The following is a 27,993-nucleotide window of genomic DNA, read 5'->3' as shown; positions in this document are numbered from 1 at the left end:
TGCTCAAGTTTGTAAACTCAGAGACCCATTAATCAAAACCACCTTTATTAGTTAAAGAGTATTCCCACAGGGGTGCCTGGGAAGCAGCCCCCAGAGGACAGGGAATATATACATGGGGTGGGCCGGCCACTGTGGAGGAGAGTCCCTGGACCTGTGGACTGAGTGGGTGAAAACTGCTCCGTGTGAGGCCCGCTGTGGAGCCGACCATGCGGGGCTGGAGCCGGCAGACCATCTCCGGCTCTGGAGGCACATGTAGCGCAGAGGTGAGGTGAGGCTGGGTCACGCTTGCGTCACCATACCACTGGCTTCGGAGTGAGTCTAGGGAAAGAGCCATGGGCTTCCAAGGTCTCAGACGCTTCTCCCAACCATACTCTGTAACTAGCCCGTTCCCCAGCCCAAACACAGGCTTCCCCCAAACTCCTACTCTCCTTAGTAGAATCCCAGACAGGGCCGCCCAATACCAGCTCACCTTGATGGCCTGGAAGATCCACTCCCGGAAGTCAATGACTTTGGTGTACACTCCTGGCTTCTGGGCCAAAGCACAGCCCGTACCCCAGCTCACAATGCCACATAGCCGCCATCTTGACGTCCCAGAGATGCTGTCCTCACACACAAAGGGGCCGCCGCTGTCCCCCTGGTGGGCGGGATGGGACACCTGGCTGGAGGCCGCCGTGGCTGGGGGGAGGAGAAGGGGGGAGCCCCATCCCCACTACCCTAGCCTGGCCCATTCTCTGTAGTGTCGGGCCTGGGGGCTGCCCCGCTGTGTCCCTCACCTGGCAAGCATCAATGCCACCCTCAGGATATCCAGCACAGAACATCTTGGATTTGATCTGATTCCAGTAGAAGTCAGGGCTGTTACAGACCTCGTTGCTTATGATGGGCACCCGGGCCTCCTGGAGCATCACAGCCTGCTGGCCTGAGGAGATGTGGGTAAGGTGGCCAGAACTGGGAAACAAGCCCTCCCCTCCTGGTGCCATAGCCTTGGGGTCCCTTTGAGATTCACCTAGTTCCACCCCCACCCCACACCCCACCCCCAGCAGCTTCAGGCCTAACGGCATGGCTGGAAGGACCTGGAACTCACCATAGAACTGTGTGTTGCCCCAGCCAGTCACAGTACAGACCTTGCCGTCCACCAGGGCCTGTCCCGCAGCAGGGAGACACACCGGCTGGATGTATTCTGTGAGAGGAAACATACCACTCCAGTCCCCACTAGCCTGTCCCTTGTGAGAGGCAGTGATGCAGCCACCTCACCCGCCACACAACTCCAGAGCACCCTATCGCTACCAGATGGAGCCTTCGTCGTCCCTAGTTGTCCCAGGGAGCTGGGGTTGACCTTTGCCTCAGGACGGACAGGAGGCCCCGTCACCTGTCCAAAGTTTGACAGAAGCCAATGGCATAATCAGAACCGCAGCCAAAGTTAGCTCAATTCCCCAAGTGTGGGCTCTTAACCATGGTCGCGGGACTATAACCAGCTGAGAGGCAGGAAATAGGAAAACACGCCCTGCCCTTGAGACCCCTGGCTTCTACCTGTCAGAAAACTGTCATCATAAACACACAGGCCTCCTCTGCCATTGGCTTCCCTGAGATGGAGGCTCCTTGTGCAGGTGCACACAAACGCAAACAGTGCTGGCAGCCCTCACTGTTGCCATGACGTTAACTCAGCCTCCCTCTGCTTCAGCACCTGGCTACAACAGGCTATGATCACGCCCCACGCTGGGGATAGAGCTCAGTGGTGGAGTGCTTGCCTACAGTACACAGGATCCCTGGGCCACCTCCCCGGCACCGAAGAAGACACAACACACACACAAAATAATTTCCGTGTGGAAACTGTGGCAAGAAATGGATGTAGCATTGAAAACAGGAAGTGTTTGTAAGAATAGTAAGTATAAACAACATTAGAGAGACCACCGTGGAGGACTGTGGGAAAATGGAGGAGTCCAGACTTGGGACGCACAGAGGCCCACGAAAGCACACGGTCAGTTAGCAACAAGCAGATACTCTAAGAAGTGTGTCCTCAGATGCTTTTGTCATTGTGTGCAGATCGTAAGAGCCCCTTCATACAAATTAAGATGACTCTGATGTCAAAAGGCCATCTTATCTCATAGGACCACAGTCGTATAGATGCTGCCTCTGTCTGTGACCAAAATAATCTCATGCAACGCACAGCTCTTATTCATTCGCTATTGTTTATGTAGTAATTTATTTGGGACCTTTTGAGAAAGGGCCTCTCAACACAGTCCAGACTCATAGTCTTTCTTCCTCAACCTCCCTCAGGGCTTAGATGCCCAGGCATGTGCCACATTAGCTGGTTCTCCATATTTGTTTTTAAAGGATGTATGTATGTGTGTGTGTGAGTGAGTGTGTGTGAGTATGTAAATATGTGTGTGTGAGTGTGTGTATGTGTGAGTGTGTGTGAGTGAGTGTGTGTATGTGTGAGTGAGTGTGTGTTGAGTGTGTGTGAGTGAGAGTATGTGTGAGAGTGTTTGTGTATGAGTGTGTGAGAGAGTGAGTGTGTAAATGTGTGTGTGAGTGTGTGTGTGTGCGTGCGCATGTGCACGCATGCACACATGCCTATGGAGCCCAGAAGACAGAGCCAGAATCAGAGATAGTTGTGAGAGGCTGAACGTGGTTGCTAGGAACTGAATGAGGGTCCTCTATAAGAAGAGCAAGTGCTCTTAACCACAGAGCCATCTCTCCAGCCCCTCTCCACACGTGTTAATCTGCATGGTGTTTGGAGGGGCGTATCCTTGCTAACAATTACTGCAGCTTCACACAACTATAACCCACGTGGCCTCTAATTCTCCATGCGCAGGTGTGTATGAGTTGATGCTTTGGCATATTTCCAGATTGGCATAGCTGCCATCATGGTTCACTTCAGAACACTATCTCCCCCAAAGGAGCCTCGGATTCCTTACCTGTTTGTAAATATCTCCACCCCAACTGCTCTCCTATCTGGGTGAGCTATTTGTAGTTAGTTAGAGTATCTTGCATAGCCTACGTTAGCATCAAACTCACTATGTGGCCAAGACTAGCCTTGAACTCGATCCTCCTGCCTCCTCCTCCTGAGTGCTGGGATTCAGGCATATGCCTTCATGCCCAGGTTGCTATGACTAAATGGCTCTATTAAGAGTATGTGTGTGACCATCTCTTTCGTGTCAGACAGCAATCGCTGGGTCACAGTGACCGGCTCCTTTACAAAGGGAGGCTCAGGTGGTTGTGTATGTCGGCCATTCTATCTAGCAGTCATGCTCTCCAGCCTTCATGGCTAATGCCCAGGTTGTACCTCCCTCAAGATGGATCTATCATCACCATGGAAACCTGAAGATGGATATACTTTGCTTCATGGGCCCCTTCTTTGATCCCTGAGTCTCTGGAGTCCCCAGCCTGAGGCTGGGCCACCAGGCTTACCTGTGAGAGGCAGGGGGCTGGAGAGATGGACTAGGGCAATGTCGTTGCTGTTCTCCTCAATGGTAGGGTCTCGAAAGGGAAGGTAGCCCCCATGGTAGATCACAGCCTTAACCCCCAGTTGCATGCCATGGGGCGAGGTCCGGGCCACAGCACCAGCAAATACTCGCCATCGAGACAGGACCCGGTTCCGCCTGCCAGGACAGAAGGGACAAGTCCCTGGGCCCGGCCTCTGCAGACCTCTCTCCTGCCCCACCCTCGGTAGGACTGTGGGGAACACTCACTCTGGAAAGCAATGTGCAGCTGTCAGCACCCAGTCCCCGGACAGCAGGGATCCCCCACAGAGGTGGGCCCCATCATAACGCAGGCTGACCTGCCATGGCCACCTTCCCAGGCTGCTGTCCTGGCCCCCAACAATGCGATCCACCGGCAGCTTTCTGCGGCCACAGTCTGCGGATAGGTGACAAGGGATGGGAGGGATCTGAGTTCTAGGTCATAGTCTAGCCCTGAGGATGGAAGGAGACACAGCCCTGCCCCAGCAGTTTGTGGGAACAGGGCTCTCCTCATCCTTGGACATGTGGAGATCCTGGGCAGTTTGTGGGGATACACTCCACCCTCGGGTCCCAGGGCTCCAGTCCTGGCCTGTATCTAGAGAAGGGTTGGAGGCCAGGGTCTCACCTTGACAGACAGCAGTCACAAATCGGCCTCTAGGGCAGTCGCTGGAAGAGTCAGGGATGGAGACAGAGAGACAAAGTAAGCAACCAGTTAGGATGATATTTGGAGGCTAGGGGTCCAGTGCCACCCGCAGCCGCCCTGCTCACCACACAGAGATGACATCTAGCAACCTCTGAGCCATCGGCAGGCCGCCCTCATCCACGCAGAAAAAGCCCGACGTACCGTTGGCGCCCGCAGCTCGCACATCCAGCTCCGAGTGCGCCAGGGCCCTGCGCAGGGCTCGGGTCAGAGCCACCTCCCCCGCCCCATTCTGTGCTCTCCCCTCCCACAAAGGACCACCCGGGTACCTGAGGAAGCCCATCTCCTCACAGCCGAGCCCTGCCACCTTGGCGTTGGAGCGTGAAGAACACAGCAGCCTCCAAGTCCCCTCCGTCTTGTCGAACACTGCAAGTCGCGAGTCCCCGGGGTTGATCTGCACTGCAGGGCGACAGGGCCACGCCTGGGTCCCACAGTGGCCCACTGCCAGCTTCCCTGGCTGCCTGGGGTCCTGAGGGCTCTGGTTCTGCACCCCTCATTGCCCAGGGGTGGCATGGGATTTCACTAGTGGGTGTCTCTCCCCACTGGGATACCCAAGCTGCTGCAACTTGTCTCAGACACCAAGAACCAGGGAAATGATTTCTTTTGAAAGATGAGACAGTGAACCTGCACAGCCTGCACACTGTGGATGAACAAGCCCAGATTCAGCTAGGCTTGAGGAGCCTCCAGAGGAGTTGGGAACCCTTGGCTAATTCACCAGGTTACTAAAACATTTAACTAAGTATGACATGGAGAAAAGAAAGATTAGTAAGGGGCCTGGCAGTAGGAGGAGCTGGAACAGATGCCTGTAATTCTAGCACTCAGAAGGTGAAAACCACAGGATTATGAGTTCAAGGCCAGTCTGAACTGGCTACGAAAGGGGCAGGGGAGGCTGGTTATGGTGATGAGCCTAGAATTTGCTGAAGGAGGTATTAGCAGGAGGGGTCATGAGTTTGACGATAGCCTGGGCTATACATTCTAACCAGATGTGGTGGCGCACGCCTTTAGTCCCAGCACTCAGGAGGCAGAGGCACGCAGATTTCTGTAAGATGGAGGCCAGCCTGCTCTACAGAGAGTTGCAGGATGGCCAGAGCTTGGTAGAGAAACCCTGTCTCAAACAAACAAATAATAAAATAATAAAATAGAGGAGGAGGAGGAGGAAGAGGTGAACCTAGGCTCTTTTATCAACCAAGCAAAACCTGAAAGATGAACTCAGTGACACCAGAGTCACCTTAGCTTGGTGGGTGGCAGGAGAGTTGTCGCAAGTTTGAACCCAGTGTGGGCTACACATTTAATTCCAGGCCAGCCAGGGCTCCAGAATTAAAGACCCTGTTTCAAATATCAATAGTCACCCAGCCAATAAATCACTAATAACTGATGAGTCAGGCACAAAAGCACCTGCTGTGCCAGTGCGTGGGGGCTGAGGCAGGAGGCTTGTGGGTTTGAGGTCAATCAGAGCTACATAATGTCTCAGGCAGAATGAGAGATGGAGTGGAAGGAGAGAGAAAAGGGGAGGGAGGGAAAGAGGAACGGATGGAGAGAGGGAGGGAGGGAGGGAGGGAGGGGGGAGGGAGGGAGGGAGGGAGGTAGCATGATGCAGGACAGGGCTACAACAGCAGGCTAGCTCACAGCACTGGTTCTGTCTGAGGGTGGCTGGGGCAGTCTGTGGCTGGCCAATGCTTCCTGACCCTCCATCTGTCTTCATAAGGTCAGAGAAGCCCTGTTCATACCTGAGTCAGATCAAACCCCTTAGGAGTGTTTCTTTACACTTACTAAATACTTTGAACATGCTAGGTATTATTTTTGGCTGTACATAAGTCACACAAAATGTCTCCCTGTATGGAGGGCAAAGCCCAGGAGGGCAGACAGATAATGAACGGGACAAATAACGGAAATGTGTCCTGTGTCGCAGCAGAAGGGGCCCTGGAGATGGGCCAGGCCAACAGAAGGACTGGGGATCTGGGATGTGGGGGCGGAGTTGCTCTTCGCTGTAAGTGGGCAGGCAAGGACAGCTTTGCTGGGAAGGTGCCACATGAGCAATGAGGAGAAACAGGAGGCGAGAAGTAGGCCAGAGGAGCTAAAGAATAGAAAGTGGGGATCTGAGGGCTGAGGCGGGGAGCTGGGTGAGGAACAGCTGGAGGGCAGAGAGAGGATGGAAGAGTTAGCGCCGCTGGACCAACATGCCGCTGGGCCAGGACTCAGAGCTGGGGCTAGGGGTCACACACTGTCCTGACTCAGGGATGCATGAGTTCCTCCTGGCTGCTGATGGGGACAGACTGTAGGGCAGGAACTGGAGCCCACACTATGACCGCAGTGTGACAGAGATGGAGGCTAGGCCAGCAGGGAATGGAGCTGGATTCTGGGGATATTCTGTAGGCAGAGACCTAGGCCCAGTAGTACAGGACTGTCATCTCACCTACTTAGGAAGCTGAGGCTAGTAGATCAAAAGTCCAAAGCCTGCCTGGGCTATTGAGTGAGTTCAAGATGAGCCTGAGTAACTCAGGGAAAAGGGTCTCACAGTAAAATGTAAAAAGAGGGCTGGTGGCATCCTTACCCAGAGGGAGAGCCCCTGCCTAGAATCCCCCAGTGAGGGGCTGGAATATAGCTCATTGGTAGAGCCCCTGCCTGCATGATTAAGGCCTTTGGTCCAATACCTAGCACCAATACAAATAAATAATAATAATAATAATAATAATAATAATAATAATAATAAAATTACAAGCACATCTCACAGATGGTATACCAACCATCAAAGGAAACACTTATTGTAACAACCAGCTAACCAGGATTTGAACTCAGACTGCCTGCTGGCTTCCATGTTCCCTGTCTTTCTCTGCCCAGCACACACTCATCTGTAGCAAGACTAAAAGCTGTGGGGGCAGTTTGCTGTAAATATGGCCTCCATCTCTGGCCTCCATTAAGGACTGACTGACCCCAGGACCAAGACAAGAACAGCAACTTGGAGTCAGTAGGCATCATTCCTAACTGCTAACCGTATGGGGGTTTTAGGGGGGAAATGGGTAAATTTTTTTACAAATGAAATGTGCATTTGGAAGATACTGGAAGTGGCGGATGGGAACAGCACATGCATTTTTTTTTTTTTTTTTTTTTTTGGTCTGTTTCTGGTTTTGGAAGACAAGGTCTCACTCAGTAGCCCAGACAGGCCTGGAACTTGCGATCCTCTTGCTTCAGCCTTCTGAGTGGCTTCCTGTGGCAGCTGTGCACCCACAGGCCATTTGCTTTAAAGTCCTATTCTGTGCTGTTCTTTGTCATTTCACAACTGCTCTTCTGGTGTGCAGGGTACCGCCAGATGTGATCACCGATCTGGGAGACATATTTAGAGGTGTGAAGATCCCAGGGCGAACTAAAGTGGGGATCCAGTCAAGGCTGTGTTTTCTCGTCTGTGCCCTCATATCTCAGCGTTCTAGAAAGTGCTACTAACAGGGCAGAGAGAGGCTGGCTGTCTGAGTCGAGATTGGTGTCTGTCTTCATTTGTCTTCGTGCTTCTTTTTTTCTTTTCTTTTCTTTTTCTTTTTCAGGGTTCTGCTATCTAGCCCAGGCTAACCTCAAACTTTCAATCATTTTGCCTCAGTCTCTCGAGCGCTGGGATCACAAGTATCCTTAGCCCAGTTCTTCTATATGCATTTTCTTAAGGGGAGATTTCCTGAGCAACTACTGTGTGCGTCAGGCTGCCCGACCCATAAACAAAGCATCTCTGCTTCCCCTGAGTGCTCACAGACTGTCAGTGTGAGCGTTCCAATACAGCTGGGGGGGGGGGGGGCTACGGGCGGGAGAGTATGCAGTGTGAGCTTTAGAAAGGGCTTGCTCCAGGAGGGGTGAGGACTTTGATTTGGCTAAAGGCTGAGCCCTAGTATGGATAAGCCAGATAACGATCTCCTCTCTTACCCGTTTGGCTGTTTGGCTCCGCTCACCCACATCCCAGATGAGGAAGTAGAAGCTCTTAGAAAGCCCCAGCTCAGAAATGAAGGGAACCCCAGCGCCAGGAGGGGCCTGGTGAGCAGTGTCTTGGCAAGAGGATAGTGGAGTGCCTGGGGACACAGCCTGTGGTCCCAGCTCCTCGGGGAGGTAAGACAGGAGAAATCCAGGTTTAAGGATAGTTCAAGATCAGCTCAACATAGCAAAAATTCTGTTCCAAAAAGAAAAGTAAAAAGGAGGGGGGAGTGTAGCTCAGCAGTAGATTGTTTGGCTAGAATACTGCAGGACTGGGGGCGTGGCCCAGTGGTGGATCACCTGACTACAATCCCCCAGTGCGGGGCTGGGGGGCGTGGCTCAGTGGTAGAGCCCCTGCCTACAATCCCCCAGTGCGGGGCTGGGGGGCGTGGCTCAGTGGTAGAGCCCCTGCCTAGAATCCCCCAGTGCGGGGCTGGGGGCGTGGCTCAGTGGTAGAGCCCCTGCCTAGAGTCCCCCAGTGCGGGGCTAGGGTGTGGCTTTGTGATAGAGCCCCTGCCTAGAATCCCCCAGTGAGACACTGGAGGGGTGGTTCTATCCTCCCTAAGCATGTGTATGACTCTGAGTTCTATCATCAGTTTGGCAAAGGAGGAAGAGGTGAAGATGAAGATGAGGGTGAAGGTGATGTTGACCCTGGAGGGATGGGCTATTTAGGGAGCAGGGGAAGCACTGGGTGCAGACACACAGCTCTGCAATCAAGGTGAACTGCAGATCCTAAGAGACTTTAGGGTTGCGATTTCATCCTGGTGCCGTGCGGAGCGGTAGGGCCTGGTGATCTGCTTCTCTGTCACTTACTCAACTGTGGTCCTAGGCAAGGCAGTCTACTTCACAGAGCCTCAGTTTCCCCTGTATGCAAACCCCTGGCTGGCGATAGCCTGAGACCGCAGCCAACTTTCACTATGGCAATGAACACAGCAGTTTCTTGACAAATAACTAAAGAGGAGTTACACAGGACTACCACCTGATTGCCAGGGTTGCTATGACCTGGATAAGAGCCAGAGTCTCGCCGTGTAGCTCAAGCTAGCCTCGAACTCACAACCCTCCTGCCTCAGTTTCCTGAGCGTGGGGAGATGTATGCCACCACACTGAGCCATGGCCGGTCTGTGCCTTCACTCTTCTTGAAAACGCTCCTATAGGACGTAATGAGCCAATGCCATCAAGCCTCGAGGCTGGTCTCTGCCCCGCCTTGAGGTCAGTGTTTGTAAGTTCAGTCAGGGTGACTAAGTCCAATGCCAACTGTTCAAATCTGGAATCTTGTTTCTTCGAAAAAGGCACGCTGCACTCCACCATCGCCGCCCCTTTCTGCTTCCCTGGCTCACAGAGAAGCAAGTTGGAGGTAGCCTCAGGGAAGCCTCATCCCTTCTTCCCACTTGGGGTTTCTGCCGGTGTTCCTGTGGTGGCCCCTCCTTCCGCATGCGCAGTCACACCCACAAGTCTGAAAGCTGTTCCTGACCCCACCGTTACTCGCCTCCAAGCGCAGAAAGGGCAGCTAGAGCTGCTGCATCCTCCGAGCTGGGAGTCTACTGAATTCGTCCTGCCCCTCTGGAATGGGTTTTGACCACACCCCACGATATACATGTGTCCAGCACAATTTGTATCGTGGTGGGAGGTCCGTGGTCCAGGTCGTACCATCATATGGTCAAGCCTCAGTTTCCCCTTGTGTAAAAGGGAGGAATAACAGCCCCACATTCAAAAGGCCTTTCAGGCTGTGCATATGCATGTATGTGCAGCAGGTAGACGTGTGTTTGTGCATGTGGAGGACAGAGGACAACATTGGGTATCATTCCCTAAGCACTGTCTACCTTGAGTCGGAGACAGGGTGTCTCTCACTGCCTGGAGCCCCCGGGAGCCTCCTGTCTCCATCTCAGTGCTGGGATTAACAAACCTGCTCCCTGGTACTCCGCCTTCTCACATGGGTTCTGGGACTTGAACTCAGGTCCTCATGCTTGCAAGGCAAGCGCTTTGCTGACTGAGCTATCTCCTCAGCCTCGATTTCGGGCTTTTTGTTTTTATTTTTAATGGGGTTTCAGCTAGGTGTGGTGATGCACTCCTGGTAATCCCAGGACTTGGAAGCTGGAGGTAGAAGGACCAAGAGGCCCTCTATAGTAAGTTTGAGGACAGCTGGACCAAGTAAGACCTTTCCTCAAAAATAAAACTGAACAAGAAAATTTTTTCAACTGCATAGGATACTTACTCACGGGTGACTTTTCTAGGGCTTGGGTAGCAACCGCACCCTTGGGAGACAGACCTCAGAAGCTAAGCAGAGCTGGGTCTGTAGTGCTTGGATGGGAGTTCCCTGAGTCACTTAGACTAAAGCCTGTGACTTGGACACAGTGGTCCATGCCCGTAATCCCGTCACCATGAAGCTGAGGCAGGAGGCTTGGCACAAATCTGAGGCCATCCTGGGTGAGTTCTAAGCCAGCCTGGGCTACAGACAAAATTCTTTTGGTTCACCAGCAGTGCAGGCATCGAGCACAAACACAGTTATCAGTGCCAAGAGGACTTTGAGCTCCCCATCCTGCTCTTCCCCCTGGGCACCCTGGGGATCCAGGCCTGCTCTGCTCACCTGGGTACAGCGGCTCCTGGTCGCTCCGCAGAAGGATGGTCACTGTGGAGAAGGATGACGTGAGAGCAGGCAGGATAGGTGTGACCTCAGGAGCTGGGGGAGGGAGGTGCTCTCACCAATGGCCCAGGATGCGGCCCCAATGCCTGTCAGCAGCAGCAGAGTCCCCACAGTGAGAGCCGCCACCTTGGGCCTGGAGCAGCATGAAGCCGTCCGGGCACCTGCAACAGATACCAAGCTAGGGTCACTGCCAGGCTTGTCCTCAGCCCAGCAAGGGTTGGGCACTGGGCCGGTACCCTACCAGGGAGTAGAGAATACCTTATCAGTCCCCATTTCCCAGGCCAGGCAGCTGGCAGGGCTGTCGCGTGGACAGCCAGGTGTCTGGCTCCCCAAGGGTTCCAGCTGGGAAGTGGGTATGGCTCGGCTGCCTGCCACCTCCCTGCCTCCCTCCCTGGTGCTGGCGGTTGCTCCTCTCCTGTGACAAGGCACTTCTGGACTTCGTTTGTTTCTTCCTGCTAGCCTGTCCCCAGACCCCCTCTCCTGCTAACTTTTCCAGAAATTCTTACAACTTTGAGGTGTCTGTGACCTCTGACCTTTACCCTCTCGGTAACCCTAGAGCCAGATCTCTTTCTCACAAGGCCCAGCTCCAAGATCAAATTTGTCCCTGGGAGGTTGAGAACACAAGTTTCAAAACTTAGCTGAACCTCTTCCCCCCCCCCCCCCCCCCCCCCGCTTTGGTGTTTTGTTTCGTTTTATTTGTATTTTGAGACAAGGTCTGTAACAATGCCAGCATCAAACTCACCATGTAGACCAGGTTGGCCTCAAACTAGTGAGAGCTGTCCTGTTCCGCCTCCCTAGAGCTAACATGACAAGCATGCGCCTTATACCTGACCATGTTTCTGTTTCTAGTTTTTCCTTTCCTTTTCTTTCTTTTTTTTGGGGGGGCGTGGTTTTTTATTTTTTGAGACAGGGTTTCTCTGTGTAACCCTGGCTGTCCTGGAATTCACTTTGTAGACCAGGCTGGCCTCATAAAAATCCGCCTGCCTCCGCCTCCCGAGTGCAGGTATTAAAGGTGTACTCCACCCATGCGCTGTTTTGTTTTTTAAGACAAGGTCTCTCCATGAAGCTCAGACTGGGCTCAAACGTGTGATGCCCCTGCCTCCACTCCTGAGTGCTAAGATGACAGGCATGTACCACCATGCCTGGCAAGCTCACTTTGAAATAGCGGCCTCGGAGAGATGGTGAGTAAGAGCCCTTGCTGGGCAAGCTTGGGGACCAGAGTTAGGGTCACCCGTGTAAAACGCCAGGTGTGGTAGTGCACACATCTGTACGCCCAGCACTGTTGGGTGGGCAAAGACAGGAGGGTGGCCTGGGCCTGCTGGCCACTGGCCTAGCTGCCAGCTCAGTGAGAGGACCCCATCTTTAGGGAATAAGACAGACAAAATCAGCACACTCAGTGTCCCCCTCTGTGTCCTCCCCAGCATGTGCACAGGCACCCCACACACATGCACCACAGTCATACACATACGTGCACGTGTACACACAGAGAGAAAATAAAAATACGTAAAAGAAAGGAAAACAGTAAGATTAATGTTCTTACCCTTTCGTGGCTGGGATCTTGGACACGTGAAACCACCTCTGTGAGCCCCAGGTTCCCCGTCTGTTAAATGAGCATGCATCTGGCACCCACTTTTGAAATGACTGCGAAGTTCTTTAAGCCCAGCCCCAGCTGTCACCCTCCGTGTGCCCAGTGCTCAGTCTCTGTCTCTGACCCACATCATGGCGCCCCTTTTTCCCATGGCCCAGAGCGTTTAAATCACACTTCTCCAGTGACTCAGCCTGCAGCCACTGGGATCCAATTCCAAAGTATGTCCCCAAGAAGCCAAACTGCCTCTCGCTATGCCATTGTGCCTGGAATCCATATTTATAAGGCACTGTTGCTGTGTGATCATGGGCAACTGTCACTGCCTCTCTGAGTCTCCGTGTATCAGTAGGATAGAACTCCGCCCCATCTGTCTGTTAAGCACCGTAGGGTTAGGCATCAAGTAGGGCTTCTGACAGGAAACGGGGAGACCCCTCGGGAAGAGATTATCTAAGACCTGCAAAGAGAGATACCAAGGTGCAGAGCTGCGCGTTGAAGGAAGCGCACAGGCTGAGCCTGGCAGGTGAGACTGCACACGCTCTGTTAGAGGGCTGCAAGACCAAAGACGCAGCCAATTGGCATGAACTGGAGGAAGGCTGTGGGAAGCCCAGAGAGAAGAGGACTTTCTGTCTCGGTGTAACAGAGATCCTATAGGCTGAACACAGCTGCCAAGAAAGCCTTCCACTGACCCCAACTTGAGAGAGGGCTCTAAAAAGTACTCTCAAGGCTCCAAGAGCCCCAGCCCTCATACCCAGGTCCCTGGTAGCATGGCTAGTGCTCACAGTACAAAATCAGCACTAGGAAGAGAACAGGAAGTAGTCCAGGGTCTTCCCAGTGCAGTTCCTGATAGTGGTTTAAGGCAAGGTGTCGTTTACAGAGGAAAAGAGCTCACTAGTGAGAAAACTGGGCATCCCAGCACTGACCTCCATGCTGGGCCCTGGGGCCACCGTTCTCTTTATATCTACCACACCCATGCTGTCCACAGTGTCTTTCAAAGCCTGTCCGTCCTCCCTCCCCTCCCCCCAGCAGCCCTGGCTCATCCCCTCATCCCAGGACCTCCTCCCCTCCCCCCAGCAGCCCTGGCTCATCCCCTCATCCCAGGACCTCCTCCCCTCCCCCCAGCAGCCCTGGCTCATCACCCTCATCCCAGGACCTCCTCCCCTCCCCACAGCAGCCCTGGCTCATCACCCTCATCCCAGGACCTCCTCCCCTCCCCACAGAAGCCCTGGCTCATCACCCTCATCCCAGGACCTCCTCCCTCCCCTCAGCAGCCCGGGCTCATCACCCTCATCCCAGGACCTCCTCCCCTCCCCACAGCAGCCCGGGCTCATCACCCTCATCCCAGGACCTCCTTTCAACTGCTGCCCACTTCCTTCCTGCTCCAGCTTGCCAGCTCCAAGCCCCCACATACATGTTTTTGCATAGCACCTGACTAGTTCATCTCCCTGGTTCCTCCTCTACACAGAGACCCGAGAAATGTAAATGTGAACCCAAACTGTCCCTTCTCTATCCAGAACATTCCCCTGGGCCTCCTTGGTGTCCTGGACCCAGCATCAGAATAAGCATGGCTTTTAGAGTCCAGAGTCCTGAATATAGTAGGTCTTCAAATCCTCAGGTAGACATTGGTCATTATCAAAGGGCTAAGAACTTTCATAGGTGTCCCAACCACAGAACTCACACAGTGCTGATTAGAAGCCTGTCATCCCATTTTTCAGGAGGCTGAAGCAGAAGGATTGTTAAATTTGGAGCCAGCCTGGGCTGCATATTGAGACTAAGTGTTAAAACAAGAAGAAAAGAAAAAAAAAAAAAAAAAGACTGAGGGTGTGGCTCAGTGGTGGAGCCCCTGCCTAGAATCCCCCAGTGAGGGGCTGGGGTGTGGCTCAGTGGTAGAGCCCCTGCCTAGAATCCCCCAGTGAGGGGCTGGGGCGTGGCTCAGTGGTAGAGCCCCTGCCTAGAATCCCCCAGTGAGGGGCTGGGGGTGTGGCTCAGTGGTAGAGCCCTGCCTAGAATCCCTCAATGAGGGGCTGGGGTGTGGCTCAGTGGTAGAGCCCCTGCCTAGAATCCCCCAGTGAGGGGCTGGGGGCGTGGCTCAGTGGTAGAGCCCCTGCCTAGAATCCCCCAGTGAGGGGCTGGGGTGTGGCTCAGTGGTGGAGCCCCTGCCTAGAATCCCCCAGTGAGGGGCTGGGGTGTGGCTCAGTGGTAGAGCCCCTGCCTAGAATCCCCCAGTGAGGAGTTGGGGGTGTGGCTCAGTGTTAGACCTGTTGTCTAGCACATATGTGAGCACAGCTTTGATCCTCACTATTTCAGGGGTAGAAAGAAAAAGAAAAAGAGCTAGGACCACCTCCAGCACTACCTATGGAGAGACCCTACCCTGCCAAGGACTCTGCTGAGGTTGGTCGGCCACAGGTACCAGCTCCAGCACACACCTGCCCCATCTTCCCCTGCCAGATGCGCTGTCCTCCTTCCCCCCCCCCCCCATCATCTTTTGACTTGCATCTCACACCTGGCTCCTTCTAATTCCAGGTCCCCAGCCTCAGTCCTGGAAGCCTGGTGCACACTTCCACAGCCATTGCGGAGGGCCTCATAAACACCGGCAGTGACGGCTGCAGAGGGCCTCAGGGTCACACATCACCTACTTCACTGTCCTTCAGATCCCTTCAATCCACGCCACAGTTAAAGAGGATGGAGCTGTCCTTCCTTCATCTTTCCCAACATTGCCCTCCCAGAGCAGAGCAAGGTGCCTAGGGATGCAGGGAGCATGCTCTGTATGTCCCTCAGCATCCAAGCCCAGCACCAGTCATCCACACATTCTCTCCGTTTTCTTCCCTGTAGGCCCTAGCCTAGCATCCCTCCGGTCACCTCCAGGAAAGAAATAGTCACACACCTGGTCACTTTGTACAATGCGGAGGGGAGCCTGGGTTCACAGTGGACCATGCTCGCCTGGAATCTGAGTCCAGACACCCATGCTTATCACCGGCCCACACGTTTACTGCTCCCCACCTAGTGTCAATTAAGTCCTCATTCCAGAGTTACCATTCCTCTTACAGAGGAAACAGACGCCCAGAGAGAATAGGGCACGTCCAGGGTTACACGGCTAAAAAGTGCCCAGGGCCGGAACTCAGCTAGCCCAGCTCACAGAAGACAGCCAGGATTTGGGGGGTTGGGAGGAAAGCCGCCCCAACTGGCATCTCTGTCTGTTCCCAAGTACAAAGTAGCAAGAGAGGCTGGCTTCCAGTGTGAGCGTCTCGTCTCGGTTACCCCTCGGTTGGCTTTTCTGCCTCTCTCCTCTCTACCCATTCAGGTCAAGTTCAAAGTCCCCCGTTTGCTCTTTTGCCCTCAAAGCCGGGAGGTAGAAGGATCAGCTGTAACTGTGGGGGTCATGGATCCTTGGGTTCCTGGGTTCCTCCTTCAGAACACCTCTGGGTTACAACACTTATCTCATGCCCCGAGTCCCAAGCTATTGACTATGTGTTCCGTGATCCCAACAACCCCATGGAGGGAGTTATTATTATCTGTCCATACTTGACTGAAGGGAAGGGTGGACTGAAGCCCAGAGATGTCATGCTACTTGCCCAAGATCACACAGCAAAAGCCAACAGAATCAGCTAGGCTGACTCTCCACCCTTAACCGAGATGGCACCAGCAGCAGCCCCCACCAGCAGCCCCCACCTCAGCCGCCAGAAGATGACCCGTGTCGTTGGTTAGCTGAGAAAGCCCTAGGATGTGAGGGGAAACTGAGGCACCAGGAATGTCATATGGGGTAGCGAGGAGACAGCCACTCAGAAGGTTGGCTAATAGTTAATCAGATGGACAGGGACTCTGGTGGGGGGTGGTCTTGAGTCTGACAGGAAGACCCCAAGACAGGGGGCAGGGTACAGGCTAGGAGACAGACCAGGAAATGGTGCTAGGTAGGGCCAAAGCAGGGGTTCAGGGACAGGGGGACTCACCCTCTTTCTTCGCCATGTCAGGGACTCTTGTTAATGATTCCCAGGTTGACCTGTTGGGCTGGGGCGGAACCTAGGGACAGGAACAAGGAGGCACGGCCTGGGGGAGCCTGGCTTGGCTCTGTCCTGGCGCCCCAGTCCCAGCAGGCTCTCATCGAGGGAGCAGCTGGCCCTGAGCTTGGGGGGGGGGGGGAGCAGGGCATGAAAGGGCAGAGGTTTCGCTGGGGTCAATGGTAGCAATGTGTGACCAGCCACCAGGGGGACACCTGGAGTGGCAAGGCAGAGCCTGGCTGGCAGAGGCTGAACTTCCAGGGGGCTTGAGGGTTTTGAGGGACCACTCTGAGGAGTCCTCGGATGTCTGGGCTTGCAGGGCAAGCATGCCGGAGGTGGTCTACAGTTCCTGGGATCCCTTGTATGGGCTGGTGGGCATCAGATTGGTGGGGGACAAGGGGCTCCGAATTCTGTGCCTTACCCTGGGGTCCGCCGGAGATGGAGCAGGTTTGGGGTTAGTCTCCAGGCCTGGGTAGGGGCATGGCGTCCCCACAGCCGCGGGCAGCGCGGGAGGCAGGGGTAGCAGCGGCAGTGAGCAGCGTGGGGCCTGCTGAGCCCGCGGCCTCACCTGAGGAGGAGGGGGCTGGGTGGGAGGCGGGGACGGGGCGTGGAAGGGCGGACCCGGGAACTGGCTGCCACAGAGGCCACCTGGCTAAAGGGGCGGGGCCCGCAGGGGTTGAGCCGGGTAGGCTCAGACACCAGGCTGGCCTCCCACCTCCAGGGGCAATCAGGTGTGTCCTGTGACAAACTGGGGGTGCTTAGAGACCCGAGGGATGGGATTCCAAACTGGAGGAATGAGCTGCAAAGTTCCGGCTTGCCCAGGTCCACCATGCGTGTGGCCATGTAGACCTCCGATCGCACTTAGTTCCATGCCGGTCCCCTGCCCTCCTCTGATCCAGCCCCTGCCGCCATGGGCCTCTAGCCCTTCCTGTCCCTAGCGGGGCCCAGCCCCTCCCCCAGCCTCTTTCCTACAAGTCACGGGGGCTGGTTTGTTTTGGCAGAGGCTCTGCTGCCTGCCCAGTGACCTCTGGAGCCCGGAAAGTCCTGAGAGGGGGATGGGGGGGCTTGGCCCTGAAAATTCAACGCTGACTGCCCGGGTCCAGGCCAAATGGCCGGAAGTGGTTAGACCCAAGTGTATCAAGTCCCACCCCAGCAGCCAAGTGCCAATGTGCGTCAGATCCCAGACCCGGAGCCAGATAAACATCAGACGACCCAGGAGGCTATCTACACCTGCCCAGTGGCCCTGGCTAGCATTCGAGTCACAACAGCTGTCGCCAGCCACACAGCAGGCCACCTCTCCAGCCACAGACCTGAAGCCTGTCTCAGGCAGGGGCCAAACGGTTCTGCCGGGCCAATGGGCCTGACTCTTGTCTTCCTGTTGGCCTCCTTCACTCTTCCGCCTCTCTCTCTCCGGTTGTCTCTCAGCTTCTGTCTGTCTGTTTCTCTCCCTGCCTCTGTCCGCCCTTGCTCTGCCTCACTCTGATGCCCTCTCTCCCTTTCTTTCCATCTCCCCAAAGCTTACAGTGATCAGAGCCCAGCAAGTCTCACAAAACCCTAACGTCCAGTTGCCTGTGCGCCCCTGCAGATCGCGAAGCCACCTTCTGGACACTAGTGCTGACTCTTACCCACTGAAATAATGATTCCCAGAGTCACAGCATTAGCCAAGCTCTAAGCACTTCATCAGCCCCTGGCGTTACCCTTAAAAGTGGCCGAGGCCCTGATGCTTGGGGGGAAGGGTCCCCAGGAGACACTCTGAGGCCTTGGGAATGGGGTGGGGAGGAGCTGAGGGTGCTAAATAAGAGAATAGAGACTCAGTCCAAGAATCTTTATTCCATGAACAAAAACTACTTCTGTAAAGAGAGAGGAGGCCGGAGAGGCCCTTCCCGGGAGACCACAATTGAAGGCTGGTGAGAGAGGGCGGGTGGACCAGGGCTAGGAGGTGTCACAGAGAGGGAACCCCAGGTCCAGCCGGAGGAAGCGGAGGAGAGATGAGGCCCAGAACTCCCTGCCCACGACTGTCCCTGTCCCGGCCCCTCTTGACCCCATCAAGCAGGGCTGGGGCCGGCTGGCCTGGCAGTGCGTGGTGTAGGAAGCGGCCTAAGTGCAAATCAGCAAAAAGAAGAGGGCGGGGCCTGCCCCCTCGCCTCACCGCCCCCTCCCCCAAACAGGCAGCAAAAGCAGGGTGGGGCGGCCATATTGCTTCACCCATCATGCATGGTGGTGGGAGGGTGGGCAGGAGGCGGTGGATGAGGTGGGATCAGTCCCTGCCCGCTCCCACCCAGGTGGCTCCTCTGCAGGACTGTGAGGCTGGGGAGACCGATGGGCTGACTCCCATTGCCGGCGGAGGGCACCCATCAGGGGCTGGCCCCCCCACTGCGGGGGGAGGGTACCCGTCAGGGCTGGCTCTTCCTTGAGGTGAAGCCCAGGGCCTTCAGGGTAAGAAGTAGAGACTTGGAGAGCAGGTCCCTGAACCGTCCTGGATGGCAATGCCCAGACCAGTCCGTCAGCCTTACCAGCGCTATTCAGCCACCTGGACGCCTGTACAGTTCTCTTTGCTCTCAGATGTAATGGCCAGGTATTCCGAGCTGTTCAGAGAAAGCAAGGCAGACAGTGACTCCTGGAGCCAACCCTATGAATGCCTCAGGCATGCAGGGATGCTGAGACTGGAGAGATGGCCATGGGGTGGGCTGGGCCGGACCCCCCCCCCCCCAGTGTGAATGAGGGGCCTCTGTGATATTCAGGAATCTGGAGGCAATCAAAAGACTTGGGTTTTGGATCCTGGCTGTGCTGCCTGGCATTCTCTGCTTTTCTGTTTTCCTGGTCTGCAAGCAACTACTCCATTGGTCTCTGACACAGATGCTCTGAGTGACAGGTGACACCTTGGTGGCCTCGGCACGCCTCACCAGCCCCACTCACGCGTTCTCTTGTGCAGCAGCTTCCGTGGCAGCAGCGATCTTCTTGTAGCAATATACCATCTCCGCCACGAGCCATATGGTCAACACCACAATGAGCACATACATCATGATCTCTGACACGATGGACGCCATGTCTCTGTTGGCTGCAGGGGCCGGGTAGGGTTTAAGCAGCTGGCAGAAGCTCCAGCTCTAGGAGGCATAACAGCCCCAGAGTATGAAATACTTGCTCAGGCTCAACCTCTCTGAGCCCAGGCCGCAGACAAGGTAATTGTGTTAGTTTCTAGAGGCATTACAGTTACTTTGGTAGTGACAGGGCTCTTGGGTAGGCCTAGGGACATATGTCAACGTGCCTTCCTGTGGTGTTTGTGACAAACTGGAGGATGCACGCGCAGTGCTGACAGAGTGTAATTCTGCCAATCAAAAGCCTGGGGTTCAGATCTCAACTCTGCCAACTGTGTGACCTTGGAAAAGGGACTAAGCCTCTCTGGGCCTCTGTTACCTCCAACAGCAAGCAAGCAAGCAAACAAACATCCAGTTTCTTAGCACAGTGTTCAGCCTGTCAACGAGTCTAGTCCCAACTGGCATTCTTATTACTGTTGTAATGGGGCCACTCTGGGTCTATTGTTGGGTTTGAACTGGCTTTTTTTTTTTTTTTTCCTTTGAGGCGGGGTTTCTCTGTGTAGCCCTGGCTGTCCTGGAACTTGCTCTGTAGACCAGGCTAGCCTTGAACTTACAGAGATCCTCCTGCCTCTGCCTCCCGAGTGCTGGGATTAAAGGCGCGCACCAGCGCCGCCGCCACCACCCAGCTCTGGCTTTGTTTTTTATTAACAGTGTAACCTCAGGGACATGACTCCCCCTCTCAGTGCCCCTCTGTCAGAAGAGGACAAAAACACTCCAGAGTTGCTGGGCAACAGAAGAACATGGAGCAGCTAGCAGGGCAGCCAGCGTTGCTCGGAATTGGCTGTTTTCGGGAAAGCCTCCCTGCTTTCCACAGGGCCCGCCTGCCTCTCCAGCTTCCTTTCATGGGTCCTAAATTTAAACTGTAAAGGGAGCGCATCCAGCCAGGAGACTGGAAGGCAAGGACACTTTGGCACATGTCCTCAGCCGGATTTGGCTGGTGTCCACCCTACATCCCTGGCCCCCTTGGTAGCCCGGATCTCATATCTCCCCTCATCCCCCCCCACCCCCCGCCTGACCTGTGAGGTCTTCCTCTCCTTCTAGCCTTAGTGCTTGCCACCCTGCCTGGACATTGCTGCTGTTTCCGGGTCAGAGGAAGGGAGGGCAGGGTGCAGGGCTGGATGTTCCCACATTTGTTCGTTGATTCATTCATTCATTCACTCACTCATTCATTCATCAGGCACTCCCCATGTTGTGAGTGACCCCTCTCCACCTGACTCTGCTAAATTCTCTTTGAGACAGGGACTTTCTATGTAGCCTAAGCCAGCCTTGAACTCATAACCCTCGTGCCTCTGCATTCTAAACGCTGAGAGTTAAGGCATGCCATGACCATATCCATTTGGCTGTCTTTTCTATCTACAGCTGACTTTTCAGACAAGGACTCCAAGGCCTGGAGGCAGCTTGCTGCTGTGCCAGAGACACACGGCCAAGATGGGCTCAGAGCTAGGGCTCGACCCCAAGCATGGCTAACTGTTCAGGGTGCACAGTTGCTGTCCTGTAGCTGAGGCAAGCCTTGTAACAGCTGGTAAATACCCAGGCCGGCTTCAAGTCATGGGGGATCTCAGGAGGTGGAACTGTGGGGGTCCTCACATTACAGGTGAGCTGAGGCTGAGGCAGAGCCCATCTGGTCACACAGAGACGGGCAGCAGCTCCTTCTGGATGGCTCTTTGAACATCCCCATCTTTCCTGAGGACTGAACCCAGACAGAGCCTTACACTTGCTGGGCTAGAGCTCTACCACTGAGCCGTCTCTTTTTTTCATTTTGTGATGGGGCTTGCCATGTTCCCCAGGCTAGCCTTGAACTCTCTACAGCCCAGGCTTCTATCTCCGCCTCAGCAGGGACCGACGACAGGCCAGGGACTCCACATCAGGCCTTTGCCTTCTTAAGACACCTGAATCCTCTAAGACTGCCTGTGGGCCCACACAGCAGCCCTTCTGTGATCCGGCCGCTGTGAGGTTCATATCCTGCCGAGGGTGTCACTATGTCCCCTGTGGTGCCCAGCTGCACCCTGTCACCTTTCCACACTCTTCATCCGTCACTCTGTTTTTGGGTGTGACTCCACGCATGGTTGGGAACTACCAATGGAACACAGCAAGACAGAGTGAGAATAACAACCAGCCCTGGGAGGAGCCAGGAGAGAGGGCTCACACCTCTAGTCCCAACACCTGGGAGGCTGAGGCAGGAGTCTCAACCCAGCCTGGGCTACAGAGGAAGAGGCTGCATCAAAAAGCCAGAAGTGGGCGCTCAGTTTGCAGAGTGCTTGCCTAGCACGCGGGAAGTCTTGGGTTTGCATCCCAACGGTAAAACCGGCAAACACACATGTTATCCCAGCATGTGGGAGGTACCGGAAGGAGAACCAGGAATCCAAGGTCACCCGTGGCTATGTAGCAAGTTGGATAGTAGCCTGGGTAACATTAGGCCTGTCTTTAAAAGCCCCAAAAGAACATAAAGAAAGAATAAAACATAAAACAAAACAAAAAACCACCATGGCCAGCTGGAGGTGGTGGCTCACTCTTTTAATCCCAGCTCAGGAGGCAGAGGCAGGCAGATCTCTGAGTTCGAGGCCAGCCTGGTCTACAGAGCGAGTTCCCAGCCAGGGCTACACAGAGAAACCTTGTGTCCGGGAAAACAAAACAACACACACTAAGTTTTTCAGGTGTGGTGACTCACACCTATAATCCCAGCACTCAGGAGGCCGAGGCAGGGGAATTTGTTTGAGTGGGGATGCGAATGTGAACCCAAGGTTAGCCTGGGCTACATAGTGGATAATGTGTCTCAAAATAACAATGTAAGTAAATACCAAAAAATAATACAATGTACTGTGGCCACTCAGCCTGCTGGGCTACATAGTGGACAATGTGTCTCAAAATAACAATGTAAGTAAATACCAAAAAGTAATACAATGTACTGTGGCTACTGAGATGGCTCAGACACCATGCCTGACAACCTGAGTTTGATCCTTAGATGGAAGGAGAGAGAGCTGACTTCCTCAGGTTGACCTCTGACCTCCACGTGTGCAACACGGCTTGCACATGCTATATGCCTCCCACAACAAAGAAATGAAAATATAACAAAAATTTAAAAGCAGCAGGTATTGTGGTATGACAGGTAGAAAATGCTAGAAATTGCTAGATGCTTCTGAAAACATGACCTCAACAGAAAGGGCTCTGTGTTCTGAACACAATGCAGCGCAGGCACAGAGTTATGACAGGGCAGAGAATGCTGGTAAAAAAAAAAAAAGTCAAGCTTTATGGTGGGCGTGGACTGAGCAAGGGCCCACATGAGACCCAGCGCTCGCTCTCCAGCTCCCCCCTCAGAAGCCGGGGGACCTGGTTTTCGCAGTGGCCTTAGCTCTACTGAACCCGGTGCACGCACGCAAAACTCCACTTTCTGTGCCCACCGCCCACTACACACCCAGCATAGTGACGTCCCAGTGCCTCCCTCAGATGCGCCTCTCACTTGCCTTCTGTACCACTTTGATGAGAAACATAAAAAAGCTAATTATAAAAAGGATCCTGCAGGCTCTGCCTGACGGAACACGGATGCGCGCGAGAAGTCGTCTGGGGTGCAGGCGATTTGGTGGCAGGATCTCACCTTCCTTGGGGTCCACAAATTGGGGGTGGTGAAGCCCCTCCCTCAGATGCTGGTGGGAGGGTCCAGCAGGGGCTTTGTAAGAAGCCAGAAGGTCAAGGCCCAAGTTGGGAAGATGTGAAGTGCTCACCGGCCCCAGCACCCACTTCCCAGAGTCCTTCACTGCCTCTAGGATTGGAATAGCTTCTCCTGACTTTCTAAGAAAATAGGACACGGAACTCTGGAAAATTCCAGCTGATGCTGATCAGAAGATGGTCTATCCCAGAATAGTGGAACACCTCTTTAGTCCCAGGACTTGGGAAGCAGAGGCAGGTGGCTCTTTGAGTTCAAGGCCAGCCTGGTCTACAGAGTAAGATCCAGGACAGCCAGGGCGACACAGAGAAACCCTGTCTTTAATAATAATAATAATAATAATAATAATAATAATAATAATAATATAAAGTTATAAAGTTGGAGGGTAGCCTGGGCGACAAAGCAAAACCCTGCCTCAAAAACTAAAAAATAAGATGGTTTGAGGAAGAGGTCCAAGGCAACTGAATTCAAAATGCTGGCTCCACTCAGAAACACCACAGGCCTCTGCTACTCCCATTGTGACCACCAGTAAGGTCCCAGCCTCACTGCTGTGCGACCTGAGACACTCTAAGCCATATACAATATTCTCTCTGGTCCCTGGGGACAATCCTGGGGCTCAGAGATAGGAAGACACCTGTCAGAGGTCACACAGCATGAGGCAGCCCGGTGTACACTATTTATGGGGGAAAGGCCTACGCTGACCTCCTGTGAGCAGAAGCGCTGAAGGCTTCGGAGCCGGAAACGGGGTGCCCTTCCCCCTACGGCAGCGGGCCGGTCTCTGTGTGGTACCGGCCTATCCCCTTCTTTCCATCCATCCCTCCATCTGGCTTGCCGGAGGGCGACAAGGTTCCACTCACCCTTGTCCACCACCTCCAGGTGGATCTTCTTGACGACGCTGGTGTTGTGCTCGTAATTATCAAAGAAAAGAAGACGGTAGACGTGGCACTCGTAATCGCCAGAGTGGTTGTAGGTGACATTGGTGATGAAGATGGACAGGTCCTGCAGGTCCTTCGTGCCCCGACTCCCGTTCCACACCACACGGCCCTCAAAGCGTTCATCTTCCTCCAGCTGCAGTACCTCGTTCTCGTAGCGTAGGATCTTGGGGTGGTTAGTGATGAGTGGGGTATATAAGTCACTGTCTGGGGCTGTCTCCCACAAGTGAGACCCCCATGCTGTCCCTCATCTTGACCCTCCCCAGGACAGACGATGCATGGGGGGAACAACATCTTTTGTTCTTTTTTGTGGTTCTGGTATTGTAACCTTTGCACATACTAGCCAAGTACTCTACCACTGAGCCACACCCCCAGCCCCTCACTGGGGGATTCTAGGCAGGGGCTCTACCACTGAGCCACGCCCCCAGCCCCTCACTGGGGGATTCTAGGCAGGGGCTCCACCACTGAGCCATGCCCCCAGCCCCTCACTGGGGGATTCTAGGCAGGGACTCTACCACTGAGCCACGCCCCCAGCCCCTCACTGGGGGATTCTAGGCAGGGGCTCTACCACTGAGCCACACCCCAGCCCCTCACTGGGGGATTCTAGGCAGGAACTCTACCACTGAGCCACACCCCCAGCCCCTCACTGGGGGATTCTAGGCAGGGGCTCTACCACTGAGCCACGCCCCCAGCCCCTCACTGGGGGATTCTAGGCAGGAACTCTACCACTGATCTATACCCCAACTCCTCACTTGTAGATTTTAGGTAGGGGCACTAACCCTGAGCCATACTCCCAGCCCCTCACTGTTGAATTTTTGCCAAGGACTCTCTTGCCAAACCCTGCCCCAAGCTCCTTACTGGTGTGGGTTTCAGGTTCTCTCATCAAGCTATGTCCCCAGCCCAAGCTCAGGCATCTTGACTTTGGGCAAGGAGGAATCAAGGAGGTTGAAATCTCACCCGGGATCGTGCCAGCCCCTGACTCTCCTAGCCCTCCTGGCCTCTGCAGCCTCCTTTCTCTACCCATCTCCCAGCCACCAGTCTCCATTGGGCACAGCCTCCATCTCCTGCCACATACACATTTAAAGTATGCACAGTGTAAAGCTTTGCTCTTTGATTTCTCTCTGTGGCTGCCCAAGACATTTTTGCTGTTGCCACATAATCCCAATGACATTTCTTTCCCTACCCGAGATATGCCAGCTGCATCAACTCATTCGACCCTCATGCAGACGGAGGGGGTTGAAGCCAGTGAGGTGGCTTAGCAGGTAAAGGTGTTTGTCACCACACTGATAGCTTGGGTTCCAACCTTAGGACCCATGTGATAGAATGAAAGAATGAACTTCTGCAAGTTGTGCTCTGACCTCCACACACATGCCATGGCATGCATGGGGGAGCATGCACGGGCGAGCGTGCACGCACGCGCGCGCACACACACACACACGTGTAATTTTTAAATGTGAGGCAGAGACCATGGACCCTCACTGTGACTCATGTTCAGTGACTCGCCCAAGGTGATTCACAGACCTCAGAGTGGGGATTTAAATTCAGGTCATCCATCACACCACATCTTAATCATTAGTAAAGCACTCACATAAGCCAAGTATATGCCTGTAATCCCAGCACTTGAGAAGCTGAGGCAGGAGGATTGCCAAGAGTGAGAGCCCAGGCTGAGCTACTTAGCAATAGCACTAAAAGCAATACGGAAAAACAAGCAAGCAAACAGCTTTGAGATCCAGCGTTGCTGGCGCCTTCCCCTGGACGCCAGCCCAGCCCAGGCACCCACACACACCTTGACGAATTCCTCTGTCCCCTTCTGGCGGAAGGTCCACTCTGTGAAGGTCTCGGCACTGGTCTCACTGCGACGCTTACAGGAGATGCACAGAATTTTGAAGGTCATCCCATACACGGCCTCGGTCTCGGAGTCCACCTCCACGCAGCCCCCCCAGACTGAGGACACTGGGGACAGAGTGGGCTCAAGTCAGGGAGGCACCTGCCATCCTAGGCAACACGGGGCTCACTGGCCCACAGAAACCATCTGTTTTCCTTCTCACCATTTTTTCAGATAGCGGATGCCAAACCCATCCCCGCTTCTCTCTCGCCGTGTGACCTTGACAAGTCACCCATCTTCTGGGAGTCTCAGTTTCCCCCACCCCCTGTCTCCTCTTCCCTTCCTCTGCCTGTTAGGTAGAAGAAAATGTCATCTTTGTTCCTAGTAGTTGCCAGGTAGACCATGCACTCTGGAGGCCCCAGGAAGCAGGATGCCCTTGTGGTGGATAACTCCACTGAAGTGCCCTGGTCCTCAAAAGACAACAGCCTTCCGTGTGTGCGGTACGGGGGCTCTAGCATTCCATGCCACTCTACAGAACCAGCCATGGGTTGAGAGATGGGAAGGGTGGCTGAGGGGGTTCACTCCTGCCTTCTCCCTCTAACCTCTCTGTAACCCACTCCTATCCGTCTCGTCTTCACCACCCTGCCCTGTCCCCCTTTCCACTGACTGCCTCGCTTCAAGACCTTCATCCCAAGTGAAAAGTTCTTTGCTGCCTCCACTGGTTTCCAGGCCCTTGGGTCCCTCCTTCACCCTCTTGCTTCCACCACTCAAGAGCTGATAAGTCCGTGCTCCGATTCCAGCTCCGGGTCTCTTCCTGGTCCCCCAGCCTCCTGAACTCTTAGGCTGTGGCCTCAGTCTCCCCCATATTTATCTCTCCTAGGGGTGTCTGAAGGTCCCCGCACCGCCGTGTCCCTCACTCTGTCTTCCCACCTTTGTATGACTTACCGTTACTATTAATGTTATTGCTTTAAACTCCCTTCTGGCAGGCATTCTGCCCCCGGGGCTGCCTCTCTATCTCCAACCCCTCTCGGGCTCTCCAGATCTTTCCACCTCTCTCAAGTTTCTCTGTCCCTGGCTCCAGCTCTTAACACTCTCGCTCCAGTGTCCCTGTCTGCCTCAGTCTCTCGGTTTATTTCCATGTCCTGGACATGCCTGGAGTCTTCCCCTCCGTATCCGTATCCATCCCTTCCCGGTTTGTCTCTCCCGGCCCCAGTTCCCGGGCGCTTGCCTTCCCCCACACCTCACGCGGCTGTGGGTGTCACATTGCAGCCTGCGGGGCTCTGCAAGCAGCTGACTCCGCATCTCCTCGCCCCCCGGCCCGGCGCCCGCAGACCCACCTCCGTGCCAAGTGTCTCCCCCCAACCCCCCGAGAATCGCCTACATCGCCTGGATCCCCCCGTGTCGTCCCGGGTCCCGCGACCCCAGCGACCTCGCACCGCGCACAACTTCCCAGGCAGGGACTTGGCGAGCTCGGGCTATGCGGGCCAGGGGTGTCCCGAGCGCTGATGGCGCGGGTCCCCCAGCAACACTTACCCAGCGCCGCGCCCACCACGAGGGCCAGCAGCGTCCCCATGGCCGCGCAGGGCGGCGGGTGCGCAGAGCGCGGCGACAGGCGTTGGGACCCGAAGGCGACTGGCCCGGGCGCGGGCGCGGCAGCTGCGACTGGGGGGGCGCGCCCCCCCGCTCCGGTTACCGCCGGGGGCCCAGCCCCGGGGCCCGGAGAGCGGGCATCCCCGCCACGCGGCGGGAGGCTCGGGATGCTGCGTGCGCTCGCGCCACAGGGCGCATCCAGGCTGCGGCGACCCCTGCCTGGCTCCGGACACAGCTCGGGAGCTCGCTGTCGGGCTCCTGGTGCTGGGGCGCGGACCGAGGGCTCCTGCGCACTGCAGCGGCGGCCCGGGAGGGAGGAGGGAGCCGGAGGAAGGAGGAGGGAGCGGGAGGGGGCGGGATGAATCACCGCGGGGGGAGGGCGCGGCCGCCCAGCCTTTGCCGCAGCGGCCCGGGAGGCGCCGGGGCACCGGCCTCTCCAGTAGCTCCGCGGCTTCTGCGCACCCTGTGAGTGGTCTGGATCACTCCGACTTCGCCAGACTCTTTGGGATGGAGGAACCCTTTCCTCTGCCTCTTCCGATAAAGGTCATCTCCAGATACCCAAGAGG

General features: G+C 55.1%; 2 protein-coding genes across 2 annotated transcripts; both read right to left on the bottom strand.

The window, feature by feature from the left end:
• Positions 1 to 28: 28 nt before the first annotated feature.
• Hpn (hepsin) lies at positions 29 to 16,897 on the bottom strand. The gene is made up of 13 exons (XM_051207292.1): positions 16,746 to 16,897; positions 16,277 to 16,346; positions 10,807 to 10,908; positions 10,691 to 10,732; positions 4,428 to 4,557; positions 4,227 to 4,349; positions 4,084 to 4,124; positions 3,690 to 3,855; positions 3,409 to 3,599; positions 1,082 to 1,177; positions 774 to 916; positions 470 to 634; positions 29 to 318 (listed from the first exon to the last, which is right to left on the bottom strand). The coding sequence occupies exons 2-13, from the start codon at positions 16,290 to 16,292 to the stop codon at positions 280 to 282; spliced, it is 1,254 nt and encodes a 417-aa protein (XP_051063249.1). The 5' UTR covers positions 16,293 to 16,346; positions 16,746 to 16,897; the 3' UTR covers positions 29 to 279.
• A 1,240-nt stretch (positions 16,898 to 18,137) lies between these two features.
• On the bottom strand, positions 18,138 to 27,739 carry Scn1b (sodium voltage-gated channel beta subunit 1). The gene is made up of 5 exons (XM_051207312.1): positions 27,371 to 27,739; positions 25,799 to 25,965; positions 23,938 to 24,178; positions 19,241 to 19,382; positions 18,138 to 18,909 (listed from the first exon to the last, which is right to left on the bottom strand). The coding sequence occupies exons 1-5, from the start codon at positions 27,408 to 27,410 to the stop codon at positions 18,843 to 18,845; spliced, it is 657 nt and encodes a 218-aa protein (XP_051063269.1). The 5' UTR covers positions 27,411 to 27,739; the 3' UTR covers positions 18,138 to 18,842.
• Between the last annotated feature and the right edge of the window lie 254 nt (positions 27,740 to 27,993).

The sequence above is a fragment of the Phodopus roborovskii genome, unplaced genomic scaffold (assembly GCF_943737965.1).
Source record: "Phodopus roborovskii unplaced genomic scaffold, PHOROB, whole genome shotgun sequence".
Classification (NCBI taxonomy): Eukaryota; Metazoa; Chordata; class Mammalia; order Rodentia; family Cricetidae; genus Phodopus; species Phodopus roborovskii.
This window is presented reverse-complemented; position numbering and strand designations above follow the sequence as displayed.

Excerpts from the sequence above, each read along its gene's own strand:
- Hpn (XM_051207292.1), bottom strand. Across the intron at positions 635-773 it reads GTGGCATTGATGCTTGCCAG|GGGGACAGCGGCGGCCCCTT; the intron begins GTGAGGGACACA and ends CCCGCCCACCAG. Across the intron at positions 319-469 it reads GGATCTTCCAGGCCATCAAG|ACTCACTCCGAAGCCAGTGG; the intron begins GTGAGCTGGTAT and ends CTCTTTCCCTAG.
- Scn1b (XM_051207312.1), bottom strand. The coding sequence starts at position 27,410 with ATGGGGACGCTGCTGGCCCTCGTGGTGGGCGCGGCGCTGG. Across the intron at positions 25,966-27,370 it reads CGTGGTGGGCGCGGCGCTGG|TGTCCTCAGTCTGGGGGGGC; the intron begins GTAAGTGTTGCT and ends CTCTGTCCCCAG. Across the intron at positions 18,910-19,240 it reads GCTGCTGCACAAGAGAACGC|CTCGGAATACCTGGCCATTA; the intron begins GTGAGTGGGGCT and ends TTCTCTGAACAG.